The 16,126-nt window shown below is 39.1% G+C and overlaps 1 protein-coding gene across 2 annotated transcripts in view; it reads right to left on the bottom strand.

Moving 5' to 3' along the window:
• The window catches only part of LOC126321023 (obscurin), a 790,459-nt gene that overhangs the window by 594,206 nt on the left and 180,127 nt on the right, over window positions 1–16,126 (bottom strand). For both annotated transcript variants that reach the window (XM_049994141.1, XM_049994140.1), the window contains exon 6: window positions 9,986–10,055. In XM_049994141.1, coding sequence (XP_049850098.1) covers window positions 9,986–10,055 — 70 coding nt within the window. The remainder of the gene's footprint in view (window positions 1–9,985; window positions 10,056–16,126) is intronic.

Raw genomic sequence — 16,126 nt, forward strand, 5'->3', positions numbered from 1 at the left:
ACATGGTATCCATTCACTTCCGTGGTTGTCAGCACAACAACATTTGCTGTTGTCATTGTTCCCCCTTTAACCCCTCTGAATTCTGCAAAATAAATCTGCATGAGACCTCAGTTGTCAAAGTTTCACCAGTAAATGTGAGACACTGCCTATATTAATCTACTACAGAATGTAAAAATGTTGGCCTCAGCAGCAATACAACCCTGTATTTCTCAAGTGATGAATTTTGGAAAAATCTTGTCGTTTAACTGGGAAAATACAGTATACAAGCACATGCTGGGTAGACTGAATACCTGGTGGAATAGTGAAGAGCCACTGAATCAGACTGGGGACAAGAGAGCATTATGGCACAATTTGGCTGAAAAAAAAATAGTAGGCTGATAGGACACATCCTGAAGCACCTATGAGCAGTTAATTTGGTAATGAAGTGAAGTGAGGAGGATAGAAACTATAGAGGAACAGCAACACTTGAATACAATAATCTGATTCAAATGAATATAAGTTGCATAATTATGCAGATATGAAAAGACTTACACAAGATAAGTTTAGCACGGAGAGGCACAGCAAACCAGTGTAACATATTACAATGGTCTTTCTGACTTTAGGAAAAATTTTGTACTGTGGAAGAACAATGTACAAAAGTAAATGTAGCTGGAGGTTTAAAATACTACATGAAAACTTGATGTCCTATATGGCAGTTCAACAGAGTATTGCATGGACAAACTATTTGATACATTGAGGTGTCATAATACTACAAATATACAATGCTGTAGAGCATTGTACTGTATCCATTGAGAATTGCACAAATATGATAAAACATTATTGAAGATGTAGTTATGAACAGCACAAATTGACCAGGTAAGTATTAAAGCAGTTGGTTAAGGCAAAAAGATAGCATAATGAAGACAACTGGAGTGTCTCACACTCAGCTTTGATAAGACTACTCATGGCAGTTCCCAACAATAATTGAATTCTAAAGTTCAGGAGTACGTGACAATACATTTATAGATGCAATTACATTTAATAGTTAGATGTAAAACTGGTATTAAATGGTTTATATGCAATGGCAATAAAATATTTAAAATTAAATGTATTAATTAGTAAAGTTTAGATGGTAAAAAAGCATGAATTTATAATAAATAATAAGTGATGATTCAGTCAAAAAGCTTATAAGGTTTGACATACATTCCTGGAAATGGAAAAAAGAACACATTGACACCGGTGTGTCAGACCCACCATACTTGCTCCGGACACTGCGAGAGGGCTGTACAAGCAATGTTCACACGCACGGCACAGCGGACACACCAGGAACCGCGGTGTTGGCCGTCGAATGGCGCTAGCTCCGCAGCATTTGTGCACCGCCGCCGTCAGTGTTAGCCAGTTTGCCGTGGCATACGGAGCTCCATCGCAGTCTTTAACACTGGTAGCATGCCGCGACAGCGAGGACGTGAACCGTATGTGCAACTGATGGACTTTGAGCGAGGGCGAATAGTGGGCATGCGGGAGGCCGGGTGGACGTACCGCCGAATTGCTCAACACATGGGTCGTGAGGTCTCCACAGTACATCGATGTTGTCGCCAGTGGTCGGCGGAAGGTGCACGTGCCCGTCAACCTGGGACCGGACCGCAGCGACGCACGGATGCACGCCAAGACCGTAGGATCCTACGCAGTGCCGTAGGGGACCGCACCGCCACTTCCCAGCAAATTAGGGACACTGTTGCTCCTGGGGTATCGGCGAGGACCATTCGCAACCGTCTCCATGAAGCTGGGCTACGGTCCCGCACACCGTTAGGCCGTCTTCCGCTCACGCCCCAACATCGTGCAGCCCGCCTCCAGTGGTGTCGCGACAGGCGTGAATGGAGGGACGAATGGAGATGTGTCGTCTTCAGCGATGAGAGTCGCTTCTGCCTTGGTGCCAATGATGGTCGTATGCGTGTTTGGCGCCGTGCAGGTGAGCGCCACAATCAGGACTGCATACGACCAAGGCACACAGGGCCAACACCCGGCATCATGGTGTGGGGAGCGATCTCCTACACTGGCCGTACACCTCTGGTGATCGTCGAGGGGACACTGAATAGTGCACGATACATCCAAACCGTCATCGAACCCATCGTTGTACCATTCCTAGACCGGCAAGGGAACTTGCTGTTCCAACAGGACAATGCACGTCCGCATGTATCCCGTGTCACCCAACGTGCTCTAGAAGGTGTAAGTCAACTACCCTGGCCAGCAAGATCTCCGGATCTGTCCCCCATTGAGCATGTTTGGGACTGGATGAAGCGTCATCTCACGCGGTCTGCACGTCCAGCACGAACGCTGGTCCAACTGAGGCGCCAGGTGGAAATGGCATGGCAAGCCGTTCCACAGGAATACATCCAGCATCTCTACGATCGTCTCCATGGGAGAATAGCAGCCTGCATTGCTGCGAAAGGTGGATATACACTGTACTAGTGCCGACATTGTGCATGCTCTGTTGCCTGTGTCTATGTGCCTGTGGTTCTGTCAGTGTGATCATGTGATGTATCTGACCCCAGGAATGTGTCAATGAAGTTTCCCCTTCCTGGGACAATGAATTCACGGTGTTCTTATTTCAATTTCCAGGAGTGTATTTATGAAGTTAAAAATGTAGATGAGGTATTTAGCCCCCCCTTTTTTTAATAGCCAGAGCTCGAAACTGGTTAATACTGTGTCCTGTTCTCCTGTTACGTGCTTCTATGAGTGACACATCAGTCTGCTAAAGATGAGTGGTTGCCTTTTTTTTATTCTGCATATGAGTTTACTTATTATTTTATAAAGTGCCTCTAACATCTGTCATTATAATACAATCATGTAATATGACATTACATTGTGTGTGCATTAATCAAGAATATTTAGAAACAATAATATTACAGTGGGAACATGTTGAAGACTGGAAGCAAATTACAGCACCAGCTACAATTTTATTTTTGTTGTGCTGTTAAAAATTAAAATTACAGCCAGATGCTATAATCTGTTTCCAAGTAATTGCCTGATTAAGATACTGTGAATCCTCATAGTTAACACGCTGGAGGAAAAACGTCATTTATTGAAAATTTATTGGCTCTGGTAATAGCCTTGATATTTTCATACAAAAGCAATCTTCCATAAATTTTATTAGTTTTGGTGTGCTACAGTTAAACTTATATCAGAAACTTCTATTCTCTGCAAAACATCCTAAGAGAGAAATCTTCACATTTATGGAAATGTATAACTAGTATTGAGAGTGGACTTTAAAGGTCTTCAAAGTATTGCTTAAATCCATAGAACATGAAGAAGGTCATGCTTCTTGTGCAGAGATTTTTTGCCACTGTATGGATGCAGCTGGTTCTTTTAAATAAGAATAGGTTGTCAACAACAAATCTTATGAAGGGGTAGTTGTACTGGATCAGTGACAGAGTCTTCAGCTTGTACAATAGTAGCTTATAGGAAATATGCAAATTAGCACCATGTAATGATTGCAGGAGAAAAATATCCTTTGTGCATGAACTGAGCTGTCCCAGAATATTACTCCACAAGACATCTTGGAACAAAAGTAAATCAGCTTAAATGTATAACTAGTATTGAGAGTGGACTATTTTTTTTATTTTTTTTTATTTTGTCAAGACAGCTGTGTTTAACTATCTGAAGAAATTATAAATATCTGTCTACTGAAAGTGCTTCTCATCCACACAAACCTCCAGAACTCTTATGTCTTCTATTTCGCATGTTACTATTGCAAGACTGAGTGAGGTGGCACAGCTGCTAGCACACTGGACTCGCATTCTGGAGGATGACAGTTCAAACCCACATCCGGTCATCCTGATGTCGGCTTTATGAAAAGGAAAGTTGCCAGTCACAATATAGCGAAGATGTTGAGTCACAGATAGGCACAATAAAAAGACTGTCACAAATAAAGCTTTTGGCCAGTAAGGCCTTTGTCAAAAATAGATGACAGAAACAAACAAACACACACACAAAAACACACACACTCTCTCTCTCTCTCTCTCTCTCTCTCTCTCTCATCCAGTGTCTGTCAACTGAGAACTGCAGTGAAAACCTGATTTTTTTTTGAGGGGAAAGGGGGGGTGGGGGGGGAGATTCATGCAAAAACGATGGAGTAACCATTTTCATTACTTGCTCCTCCAGCTGTCAATTTTGTGGTTTTGATGTGTGGCTCAGCTGAAGGAAAGGAAGTGACTAAGGCATGTGTGAGGAACCATGCTGGAATGAATGTTTAGACTGAGGGTAACCACAGGAAAACAAAATCAGAATGTTCAGAAGAGAATCACTGTCCTTACAAATACAAGGCAAGTGTTTTGATCACCACACTACTTCTAGTATTACTGCAGTGTACTTGATTCTTTTGTAATCTGTATTTTATTCCATGTGTTAATTTGCTGGTTCGAAAAATTCCCTTCTGGTATTCTTAACTTTAGTTTCATAAAATTTACATTATTAAATTTACATGGCTTTCATTTGTTACTTTTACATGTATTTCACATTTTATAAAATTCTTTGAATTTTATCACCTGTACTTGCCTCACCTCTTACTATATTTTAATGTCATAAGTGACCTTTGAATTCAGTTAATATTGTCAACTTAATGGTTCATATTTCATTTTCACCCTTGGTTGCTACTTTACAGAGTTTATGACTGTTGCATTCTATGAGTAACTGCTCTCAAAACATGTTTAGGCAGTGAGGGAAAGGAAATATTACTATTTTCATGAAACATAAAAGATAGAAACAATAAAACAAACATGAACAAAAACACACAATATATTGTGACCATTATAGAAGATACACAAAGAAGACAATTTGAGACAATATGAAAACTGAAAAATATTATGAAAAGAACAGATTGCTACTCACTGTAGAGCAGAAATGCTGAGTCACAGATAGGCACAACAAAAAAGACTGTCGAACAAGCAAGCTTTTGGCTCAATAATGTCTTAATCGAAATGAAATTAGGTAACACCATCCCCCCCCCCCCCACACACACACAAAAATGAAGCTCACACATACACACACAACCAAAGTCTCTTGCAGATGAGGCAAGACTTCCTACTTTTTTTATTATTATTATTTTTATTTTTTTACACATATATAGTCTCCAGCTACCGAGGCCCGACTGCGAGCAGCAGTGCATGATGGGAGAAGCAGTCTGGCTGGTGGAAGTACGGAGGAGGCTGGAGCAGGGAGGGAGAGGAACAGCAGGGGAAGGGTTGGGAGACTGGCCTCAGCGGCCAGAGACTGTGGTCATGTGTGTGTAAGTTGCATTTGTGTGAGTGTGTGGGTGCATATTACCTAATTCCAATGAAGGCATTTTTGGGCTAAAAGCTTACTTGTTTGACATGTTTTTTGTTGTGCCTATCTGCAAGTTACCATCTTCATCTACATGGTGAGTAGCAATCTATCCTTTCATAATATCACCCTTATTCCATCCTGGATTTTCGATTGTTTGAAAACTGGGAGAAAGAGACAAAGCTTAACAGCACAAATACCTCAAGAACAACTCAAGAAATTTTCAATAATATATTTTAAACTCAGCCAAAGCCATTGCTCACAGCCTTAGCATTCCAATTCCCACTGGAATTAATGAGAGCCATATTACCAGCTGATAATGAAAGTGAAGCTATACAGTTCATTTTAATAACATTCTAACACAATTCAATAAAATTATTCCTCTATAGGTTTTCAGAAGTGAGCACTGTGTGTGCCACAAAGAAACAGAAGTGTTACAGAAATTTCCTACAATACACAACAGGTGTTACAAAAATGAATGTGTGTTTCCGGCAAATTCTTGTTTTTAATAACAATATAATAAAAAGGATAGTTTGTTACTCAACATGCCAAGACACAAATGGGCACAATGAGAAGACTGCTACACATTTTAGCTTTTGGCCAAAAGGTCATCTACACACACACACACATTTACACAAGCATAGCACATGCACATACACACACACACACACACACACACACACACACACACACACACACACACACACATGGCTGTCTCTGACTGCTGTGGCAAGAGACAATGGTCATGTATGCATACGATTTTTGTTTGTGTGAATGTGTGTGTTTTTTACTTCCAAAGAAGGCCTTCCAGTTGAAAGCTAAAATGTATAGCAGTAGGTTGCGTCAAATATTTCAACTTTTTTTTTAATGTAGAGGGGCATAATGTTGTGTTTTGGTTATTAATTTCCAATTATACTTACCAAAATGGCAATTGCATTCTTTTGCTTGGTAAAAAGCTACTTAAATTTTGTGATATTCAGAGTTCCATATAAAATTTGCAGCAAACTGTCTTCTTCCGAGAAGTGGCTTCTTATAATTATTTCTGTCTGTACTTCTGCTTCATAGTTAAGAATACACTATAAAATTAGTTAACTTTTTTATACCATTCATAAAAGCGTCTTTTGATTAATATCATACAAATAGCAACTTTTTCGTGGAATAAATAGTTTCTACCACTTGCAAAAGCAGAAAATTGGGAACCGTGGCTAGTAAAAGGAAGACAAGAATGACAACTACCACTCACATGAGTGACTTCAATGGAACTGATTGAGAAATACTGCATTCTGAACTCCCAGCTGTATATGGTGTTCTGAGATACGGGCTTCTGCTAAGAGACCAAGTGAGGTGGTGAAGTGGTAAGCACACTGGGGTTGCAATTGGGAGGATGATGGTTCAAACTTGCGTCTGACCATCCTGAGTTATCTGCTAAGAGAGCAGAGTGGAGAGATTGTCAGAAATTATCCAGCAGCCACTCTTGCAAAGGACATTCATCCAAAAGTTCTTCAAAAATAGGAGCTAGTAAAAAGTTGTTTTGTGGTGCCAGTTTCAAATTCGAGAGTCACTTCACTTTTGGAATTGATAGACAAGTCAGAAAAAGTAAATGAGCTGTCACTTACTTTTAAACCAAATACACTCCTGGAAATGGAAAAAAGAACACATTGAAACCGGTGTGTCAGACCCACCATACTTGCTCTGGACACTGCGAGAGGGCTGTACAAGCAATGATCACACGCCCGGCACAGCGGACACTCCAGGAACCGCGGTGTTGGCCGTCGAATGGCGCTAGCTGCGCAGCATTTGTGCACCGCCGCCGTCAGTGTCAGCCAGTTTGCCGTGGCATACGGAGCTCCATCGCAGTCTTTAACACTGGTAGCATGCCGCGACAGCGTGGACGTGAACCGTATGTGCAGTTGACGGACTTTGAGCGAGGACGTATAGTGGGCATGCGGGAGGCCGGGTGGACATACCGCCGAATTGCTCAACACGTGGGGCGTGAGGTCTCCACAGTACATCGATGTTGTCGCCAGTGGTCGGCGGAAGGTGCACGTGCCCGTCGACCTGGGACCGGACCGCAGCGACGCACGGATGCACGCCAAGACTGTAGGATCCTACGCAGTGCCGTAGGGGACCGCACCGGCACTTCCCAGCAAATTAGGGACAATGTTGCTCCTGGGGTATCGGCGAGGACCATTCGCAACCGTCTCCATGAAGCTGGGCTACGGTCCCGCACACCGTTAGGCCGTCTTCCGCTCACGCCCCAACATCGTGCATCCCGCCTCCAGTGGTGTCGCGACAGGCGTGAATAGAGGGACGAATGGAGACGTGTCGTCTTCAGCGATGAGAGTCGCTTCTGCCTTGGTGCCAATGGTGTTCGTATGCGTGTTTGGCGCCGTGCAGGTGAGCGCCACAATCAGGACTGCATACGACCAAGGCACACAGGGCCAACACCCGGCATCATGGTGTGGGGAGCGATCTCCTACACTGGCCGTACACCTCTGGTGATCGTCGAGGGGACACTGAATAGTGCGCGGGACATCCAAACCGTCATCGAACCCATCGTTGTACCATCCCTAGACCGGCAAGGGAACTTGCTGTTCCAACAGGACAATGCACGTCCGCATGTATCCCGTGCCACCCAATGTGCTCTAGAAGGTGTAAGTCAACTACCCTGGCCAGCAAGATCTCCGGATCTGTCCCCCATTGAGCATGTTTGGGACTGGATGAAGCGTCGCCTCACGCGGTCTGCACGTCCAGCACGAACGCTGGTCCAACTGAGGCACCAGGTGGAAATGGCATGGCAAGCCGTTCCACAGGACTACATCCAGCATCTCTACGATCGTCTCCATGGGAGAATAGCAGCCTGTATTGCTGCGAAAAGTGAATATACACTGTACTAGTGCCGACATTGTGCATGCTCTGTTGCCTGTGTCTATGTGCCTGTGGTTCTGTCAGTGTGATCATGTGATGTATCTGACCCCAGGAATGTGTTAATAAAGTTTCCCCTCCTTGGGACAATGAATTCACGGTGTTCTTATTTCAATTTCCAGGAGTGTATATCAGGAATAAGAAAGTTTGATTAAGAGCCAATGCAGATTCCAAAATGACCATGTGATGGACAGTCCACAGAGAGGGGTGTGAAACAAGTAACAGAGGCTTATGGCAAAGTGTATACTCAAGAGAAACAAGAAGGATACATTAGAGGCCAGGAAGCAAGCAGAAGAATGATGTCTAGGAATGAACTGAAATAAGATTTGATGAAAATTGTTGGCTGAAGCATTTTACATTTTTTATCAATTGTTTTCAGTGTTTCATAGTCAGAGAGAGGTTATAAAGGAAATTGTTTGAGTTTATTAAATCATTTTTTGAGATAATTTTGGTGGTGTTTATATTAATTTATGTACTTTTGTCAGAAATTTCAATATACATTATAATCAAGTGCAAATTTACCAAGCTAAATGCTTATCAACAAAGAAAAACCTTACAAATTAGGATATTACACATCAAAACACACATTTTCAGGCCCCCTCTCACAAAATTTTAGTTTTGTCCTCCAAAATTACACATTCTAGTATAGAAGTATTTCCACTGTGCCTGTCTGTGACTTAGCATTTTATCTATATGTTGAGTAGTAAACTATCTTTTTTATAATATTGTTGTTATTCCATCCTGGACTTCCCATTCTTTGATAAAGGCTTGTTCTTAAAATTTTGAGACTGTGCAATCCAACATAAGTAAAAAATATATAACTCAAATTTATCCATTTTGGAATTGGGTAAGGTAAGGGACTCTAATGTAAATACAATATATTGCTTACTACAAAGTCTCTGGAAGTATTATGATCATAAATTCAAAAATTCATCCTTACAAGTATATGGATTGGTGTTGTCTTCCCATGCAACACTGGTGGATAGAATATTTGTCTCCATGCAGTACCAATAGGTAGAATAATATCAGAGTGAAGATGAAACTGGTGCATTTTTTATCTGCCATCTAACCACAATAAAGTAGTTTTAAGTGTACAGGTAGCTTGGCTAGTCTAACTTACCCTTCTTAAATTATGTTATTCCAGTTATTTCAAAGCATGAAAACTTCTGGAAGTTTGGAAGGCAATTTGATCATGTGACTGGATTCAAGAATCGTACATCTGAGATTCCTATCTGGTAATTTACAACAGTGATAATGAAAAACCAGACAATGACGTGTAGGGTTCACACTCTGTGTATAAATAGTTCTCTTTAGTTTTAGATGAGCAAGTTTGCGAGTATCAAAATATGTGACATAAATGGTCACATCTTTTGATTGCACTGGCTTAGAGGCATAAATCTTTCACATCACCAAGGGACACTAGATCTTAGCATTTGACACTCATTTCAACTTGAAACATCTACTTGTTCCTGAGAAAAAAGGCATGTTAACAGAGGGACTAAGAGACACACAGGCAAGAAAGTGATCCTGTAAGAGTTTTATTTTTATTGGTTGAAGTACAGGTTCCAAAAGCCAGAAACAAACAATTTTAGAATTATTTCCACATCACAATTAGACTCTTCTGGCTGATGAATTAATATTAATCATCATAAAATTTATCTCAAGGGATCATCTGTTAATATGTTTTATTAATCAGACATATAATAGAGAAAATCAGACCAATCCAATACTAAATAAAAAGTGTTGTGTTTGTTGTACTTACTAATCTCAGGAATGTACGTCCCAACATTGTTGGCTCACTTGCATAGTACTTCACACCTTCAATGAGGATGCTGGAAAAGCAAAAGGAAGTTTTGAGTCCTTTGACAGTAACTACGAATACAATGTGAAATTAAATAACAACTACTTCTCAAATCACATGTCATCAAAATTTACATCAGAAATTTCTGTTTTTGCTAATGTCACAGTACATAAATAAAACCAGTGATAAGAAGCAATAAAGATGAAATCTATATCGTACATTAGTTGTTTTTGTATTAACTGGCTCAGGAAAACCATTCTATCTTAGATCAGGATAATGTTCGTTGTGTATGGCACAAGTTTAAAAATTTGTGGATGGTATGGAAAAAGGCCTGCTGAATTAAAGACTATGGCTATATCTGAGAGAGTGATCCTCTTACCACAGAGAATAGAATATCACATGCATCAATGGATGAAATTCTAAAGCATTCTACATTATGCTTTAAACATTTATTTTAGGAAGTCCCATATTTGTCAACTTCAAACTTGGTTATCAGTGAAGGTTAACCTGTGATGCATTCAATGTAAACATGTTCAAACATGATGCACATTCTGCATTCATACCTGATCTGCATGTTCTGTGAGTCAGTGTATTAAAGACTTTTAATCATGTTACATGTATCTGCAAATGGTAACAGCACACTGCCTTATATTATGTAGTGCCAAGGAAAGTACATTCATAGTGGAGGAAACTTCATAACAATGCAAAAAAAAAAAAAAAAAAAATTAAAAAAAATCTAACAATGTTTCCAGATGCGTTCAACAAGAATTTAGAAAGAACAGAATATTATATTTTACAAAAATGCACCATTTTTGTAATTTTAGTGTTCTGCTTGTTCAAACAGATACCACAATGACAATCTATGCCCAAAACCAGTCAAGCAAAATAAATACTCATACCTTTGTGATTAGTATCCGATGGTGATTTGCTTTTCCTGCCTAGCACAAGTATTGATAGGGAGAACATGTCAGAGATACTTTGGCTCCAGGTGATAATTATGGCTTGTGCCCGTGCAAGGTGCAGCAGCCGCAGTGAGTATATCAGGTGCAAGTGTTTACCATTAAATTCCACAGGCCAGCTATTACTAGCCAGTGTCTCATAGTCATTGAAGCCTTTAGTTACACACCATTGGACAGTAAAGTTTTGTTCTTGCCTGGTTTTCGTTTGTGGTTAGGATTGCTAGCTGGATTGCTTTATATGTTTAAGATGACTCTGCTATGCTCTGGACTTGTTTTGGTTATTTGTTCACTTTGTGATCTCCACTGTCATTTACCTCTGGAACCACCTGTTTCATTCCATCAGTCTCTATATCACCTAGTTATCATAAACTGTGTTCTACCTGTGCAGTGTAGGATAGAAGGGTGTCAGTGAGAACTTCCTTACCACGCAAGTGCTCCACTGTGATGTGGATCTCAAATTTCTCAAGTTGAAGCAGTAACAGCTACAACAACAAATGCAGCAACAATAACAGCTAGAAGAACAATGAGAATTCCACAAGCAACAGCAGACACAGCTGTTATAGTTTCTTTAAAACCAACAACAGTCAGCAGCTGCAATTTGCTTGCATACCCCTCTCCCATTCGCTTATTTTGACATGGCAAATGAGATCTGGGAGGTCCATTTACATTGTTTTATTCTTCACTGTAAGGAAAGTCAAATAACTCATCATGAATGTCAGAGAGTGCCACTGCTGTCTTCTAATAGTAAACTGTCAAAGTTCTGCAAAAATTACTTTCACACTTGGCGCCCATTTGTTTGACTTTTTCTTATGTTTGTTGCTTGCTAACTGACTTTTACAGTCATCAAACTCACGATGTTGCAGGTAGGCTAAAGTCTAATCAGTGTGTAAAGCAACATAAGCAATCCTACACAGCATGGACTGCCAACTTACAGGGCTTGGCACGCAAGTGTGATTTTTGCTGTAAACAGTGTGACACATTGTGGGTTGATTCATTTATCCGTGATGTTATTATCTGCCTTGTTCCTGATAAAGAAATTAATCCACAGACGTCAGAGGTGTCTGATCCCACCCTGAGTGCCACGTTAAAACTTACCAAAGCTTACGAAGTAACTGCATCAGCGCAAGATACGTTTCACAATTCCTCTGGTGTTGACATTGTGTTAGTCACAGATGTGCTCCACAAACAGCTGATGACTTCCACTGAACATAATCATCCAATTTCCTGAACACCTCTTCATTCAGTAGTCTGGCGACACGGGATTCAGTAGTTCGTGCAGTAGTTAGCGAACCCCCATGTGCACAAATGAAAGTGTTTTATTCGTTGTTAGCATTTCCAAATTGAAGACAAAGTCTCAAGAGCATTTTCTTTCCCAGCATTGTTGAAAGGCATTTTAAAATTTTTTCCAAAATTCACATCTCCAAAATAGTGTTCACAGTGCCATCTTTGGAGGCCTGTATCTTGGGGCAGGAATGTTTTTGGAGAAAACAAAAAAGTACATGTTTCCTACTTACTCCTGAATTTTAACATGTGCTAAATGCAATAACATCTGAGACTGTGAAGCTAGCCCCCCAGCCTGAGGCAATACTGATTATGCTAAACATATAATGAAATATTTCACTGGCACACTTGTTGAAGGAGGTTTAATAAACATGCATTACTGTGGCTTGATGTTTACATTCCACAGTAAGTTTTCATCAAGTACAATCAACACTCTTCCACTGGAGTTGCCTCACAGCACAAAAAGCAATATCAAATGTCACTTCTGGTAACAATAAATATGTCTCTGTACCTTATTCACAGAGTGCTGCATCTTATTTGTATGCCACTGTTGTCAAGAATTAACCCCACTGCCTATCTACAGATATATGCTTCCATCGTTTTTCTAGGCCTGTGCACTATAATTTTGTTACATGCTTCCTCTCTCATGAGATTCAGTTTCAAAGCAAGTGGTATCTCTAGGAAACTAGTATCATTGTGATTTATTCAAATTAATTCTGGAAATATTGCAGTTTTTCACAAGAACTGCAAAAACTGTATTCTCTTCACAGTAATCTATTACTCAGTTTCACTGTCATGCACGATAATCCCTTTTTCGATACATTTATTGATTTTTATTGTACAAGTCAGTGCACTTCACATCTGATATATTTACGAATGATAAATATTTGATAAAGCTGATGCTTTTTCTTTGCAGTGGAAATGAAAGTGTTCCATTTTTGCTATATAGTTCTCAGGTTCAGATTCACCACTGTCTCAACTGTTTAATTCATAACTTGGTCACATTCTGTATCTAATGCACATTGGCAGACTAACAATGAATGCAAGATTAGCAATAATTCCTTATTCTGTTTCATCTCCCATGTTACTTTAATAGTGACTAGGCAATTTTATAACACTTAAATGGTAAATAGTTCACAGGTACATTAACTACATATCATTGTGATCCAGCATTGTCATGTTGAAAAATTACATAATAGAAAATATTTGTCAAATGAAGAGCTCTGGGAACCAATTGCTGTTCATAATATTAAGCGCAAAATCAGTAAATCTCATGGTAATTGAAGTGTACATGCCAAGGCCTGTGAATTTGGCCATGAATTGGAGATCACTTATGAAAATCCAAGAGATTTCGTGTTTTTGAAAGTGAAAGATCTAGTCAATAATAATTGTGTTATAGGAGAGCAAATGGTAAATTATGTTGTGCAATTGTTTGGATTAGGGACAAGAAATGAATGAGACAAGACACATGTTAGCTTCTATAATCAAATTGTTTTGATACTGGTGAGTGCTTCATTCAATACATGCAAAATAAACTGTAATCATGGAAAAGTCCTGGGAATGTAATCACTTCCAATATGATTACATACAGTACCAATCAGAAGTTCAGGAACAGCAAATCTGATGGGGAAATACCACCAGCAACAGATAAATTAAACCACAGTCTCATAATGACAGAGGAATACACAATATTGGAATCAATCAACACACTGGGGTAAAAAAAAATGGAATTTGGAGAAACTAAGAAATAAGAATGAAGTTTAACAAATAGTGTAAAATGAAATCTAAGGAGATACACAGTACAAAAGATACTGGGAAATTTTTTTAGAGAAAATTAAGAGGCTCCTCTCTCATATGCTCAACAATAAGGTGCAGAAGTTACAAGCAATGCTTGATAAAGTTGAAGAAAGGAGATAGGACAACAAATGCGATCTTAAAGAATTTTGTCTAAATAATGAATTAAGAAGAGATATGGACAAAACCAGAACAAAACATATAAACAAGGTATGCAGAGAAATACCAAAACTTCAGAAACAAGAAAGGTATGACATGATATGCCAAGAAGCCAAAAAACCAGATGAGAAATTTGAAAGAAATAGGTGCAGTGGCATAAGAAATGAATAAGATCAGTTAATCACTGATGAGGCAATAACTTTAAAACTCAGGTAGAAATACATTTATCACAATCTATATGGCTGGACGATTTAATAGACAAAAAAAAAAAAAAAAAAAATAATTAAAAAAATGGAAACAGCCAAATAATTTCCCTTACGTGTAACAATGACCAACAACAGCAATGGCAAAATAATGTAGTAATTACACGAATATCAGTCTTATTTCACACAAAGGGAAAACTATTGCATACATAATTTCTAAAGGTTTGGAAAATAAAATAGAACAATTTGTGGAGGTAGACTGATTTAGAAAAGGTGCATTTTCACCACTTGGGGCGCAGGGACTCGCCTGCAGCAATGTGCCGCATTTATTCCTAGAAGAGCTGAGCAACTACTGATGTTTGAGACATTCTATTACTCTTATTAAAAACAATGCATGTGGTTTTGACAGTTAATAAATCTGTTGAAGTTCCATCTTGATTTGATTGAATGGAAGTTCAAGTACAGGATACTCTCATATAATCATACATCACATCAAGATGTTTGTTTTTAATGCAGTGGTAAAATATTTTCGATCAAGTCTATTGGATGAGACTCCAGAAAAAGTAAAGCAAACTGGAGTAGACAGGTGACCAATTCACAACATACTCTTGGAGCAAAACTCAAAAGTATGTCTGAAGGTTGGAGATATCGTCAGTTTTAAAAGTGGAAGTGAGGAAACAGTTGATCCTTGCATTCTGAAGTATTCACTATGTATGTAAAGAATGTGATGCAAGACTCATTGGAAATGTATGGTAGAAAGGCAAATTATTATTAACATGAAATATGCAGATGCATGAAGTGATAGATGGGGTATATGACATTTGGATAGAATATGTAATGGATATCGTAAATGTAAAAATAAAGGGCATGAGAAGACCTAACTAAGACACGGCCTTTAAAAGTAGTGGGATTTGCTGATCTGGATGTTGAAAAACTCGCTCGATGTGCAGGCGCTGTAGCTTACGTAGTTTTTGTAGGCCAATTTGAGGTAGTTTCCCTACTTGATAGACCACAAATGTCCCATATCAAACTGTTCACCTCTACTTGCTGCTTCAATATTCTACCTCAAATTGTCCTACAAAAACTACACAAACTATAGTGCATGCACGTCAAGTAAGTTTTTCAATATTCTCACACTCTCTTTGCACAAACCATTAGTTCTAGAAAAAAATTGAATAGGACATTTTTTGTAGGAAATTTAATATAGCTTAATTTTGTACTGCAACACATTTTTGTTGGAGGGTGTGGTTTTCAAATTATTTAAGAAAAATGTACAAAAGTGATATTACATGTGTTCTATCTTGGAAAACATTCAGAATAGGGTGTATGTTCATATGAAGTTTTTTATTCAGAATCACTAATACCATCATGCCTCAAAGCACGTACCTTTTCTTTTGACTCACCCTGTATCTGAAATGTATAAATGTTTATTACTGGAGATGTCAGAAGTGCACTGAGTGTGATACAAAAAATTAAATCATGAACACACTGATATTATAAGATAAGCTGAGTACATTAAAAGATGTTACACTGACAGTTACTTTCAGGTATCAAAAACTGGTTTGAAAACATCAAAAGCAGTAATAATAGTAATTAATATGATTTTATCACACCAATAAACTGAGAAAATCGCCAAATTTATGATAAAGATTGCAGTAACCCCACCAGATACTCAGATGGATTATACTGCGATATCAATATACATA

This window comes from Schistocerca gregaria, chromosome 2 (genome assembly GCF_023897955.1).
Source record: "Schistocerca gregaria isolate iqSchGreg1 chromosome 2, iqSchGreg1.2, whole genome shotgun sequence".
Taxonomy (NCBI): domain Eukaryota; kingdom Metazoa; phylum Arthropoda; class Insecta; order Orthoptera; family Acrididae; genus Schistocerca; species Schistocerca gregaria.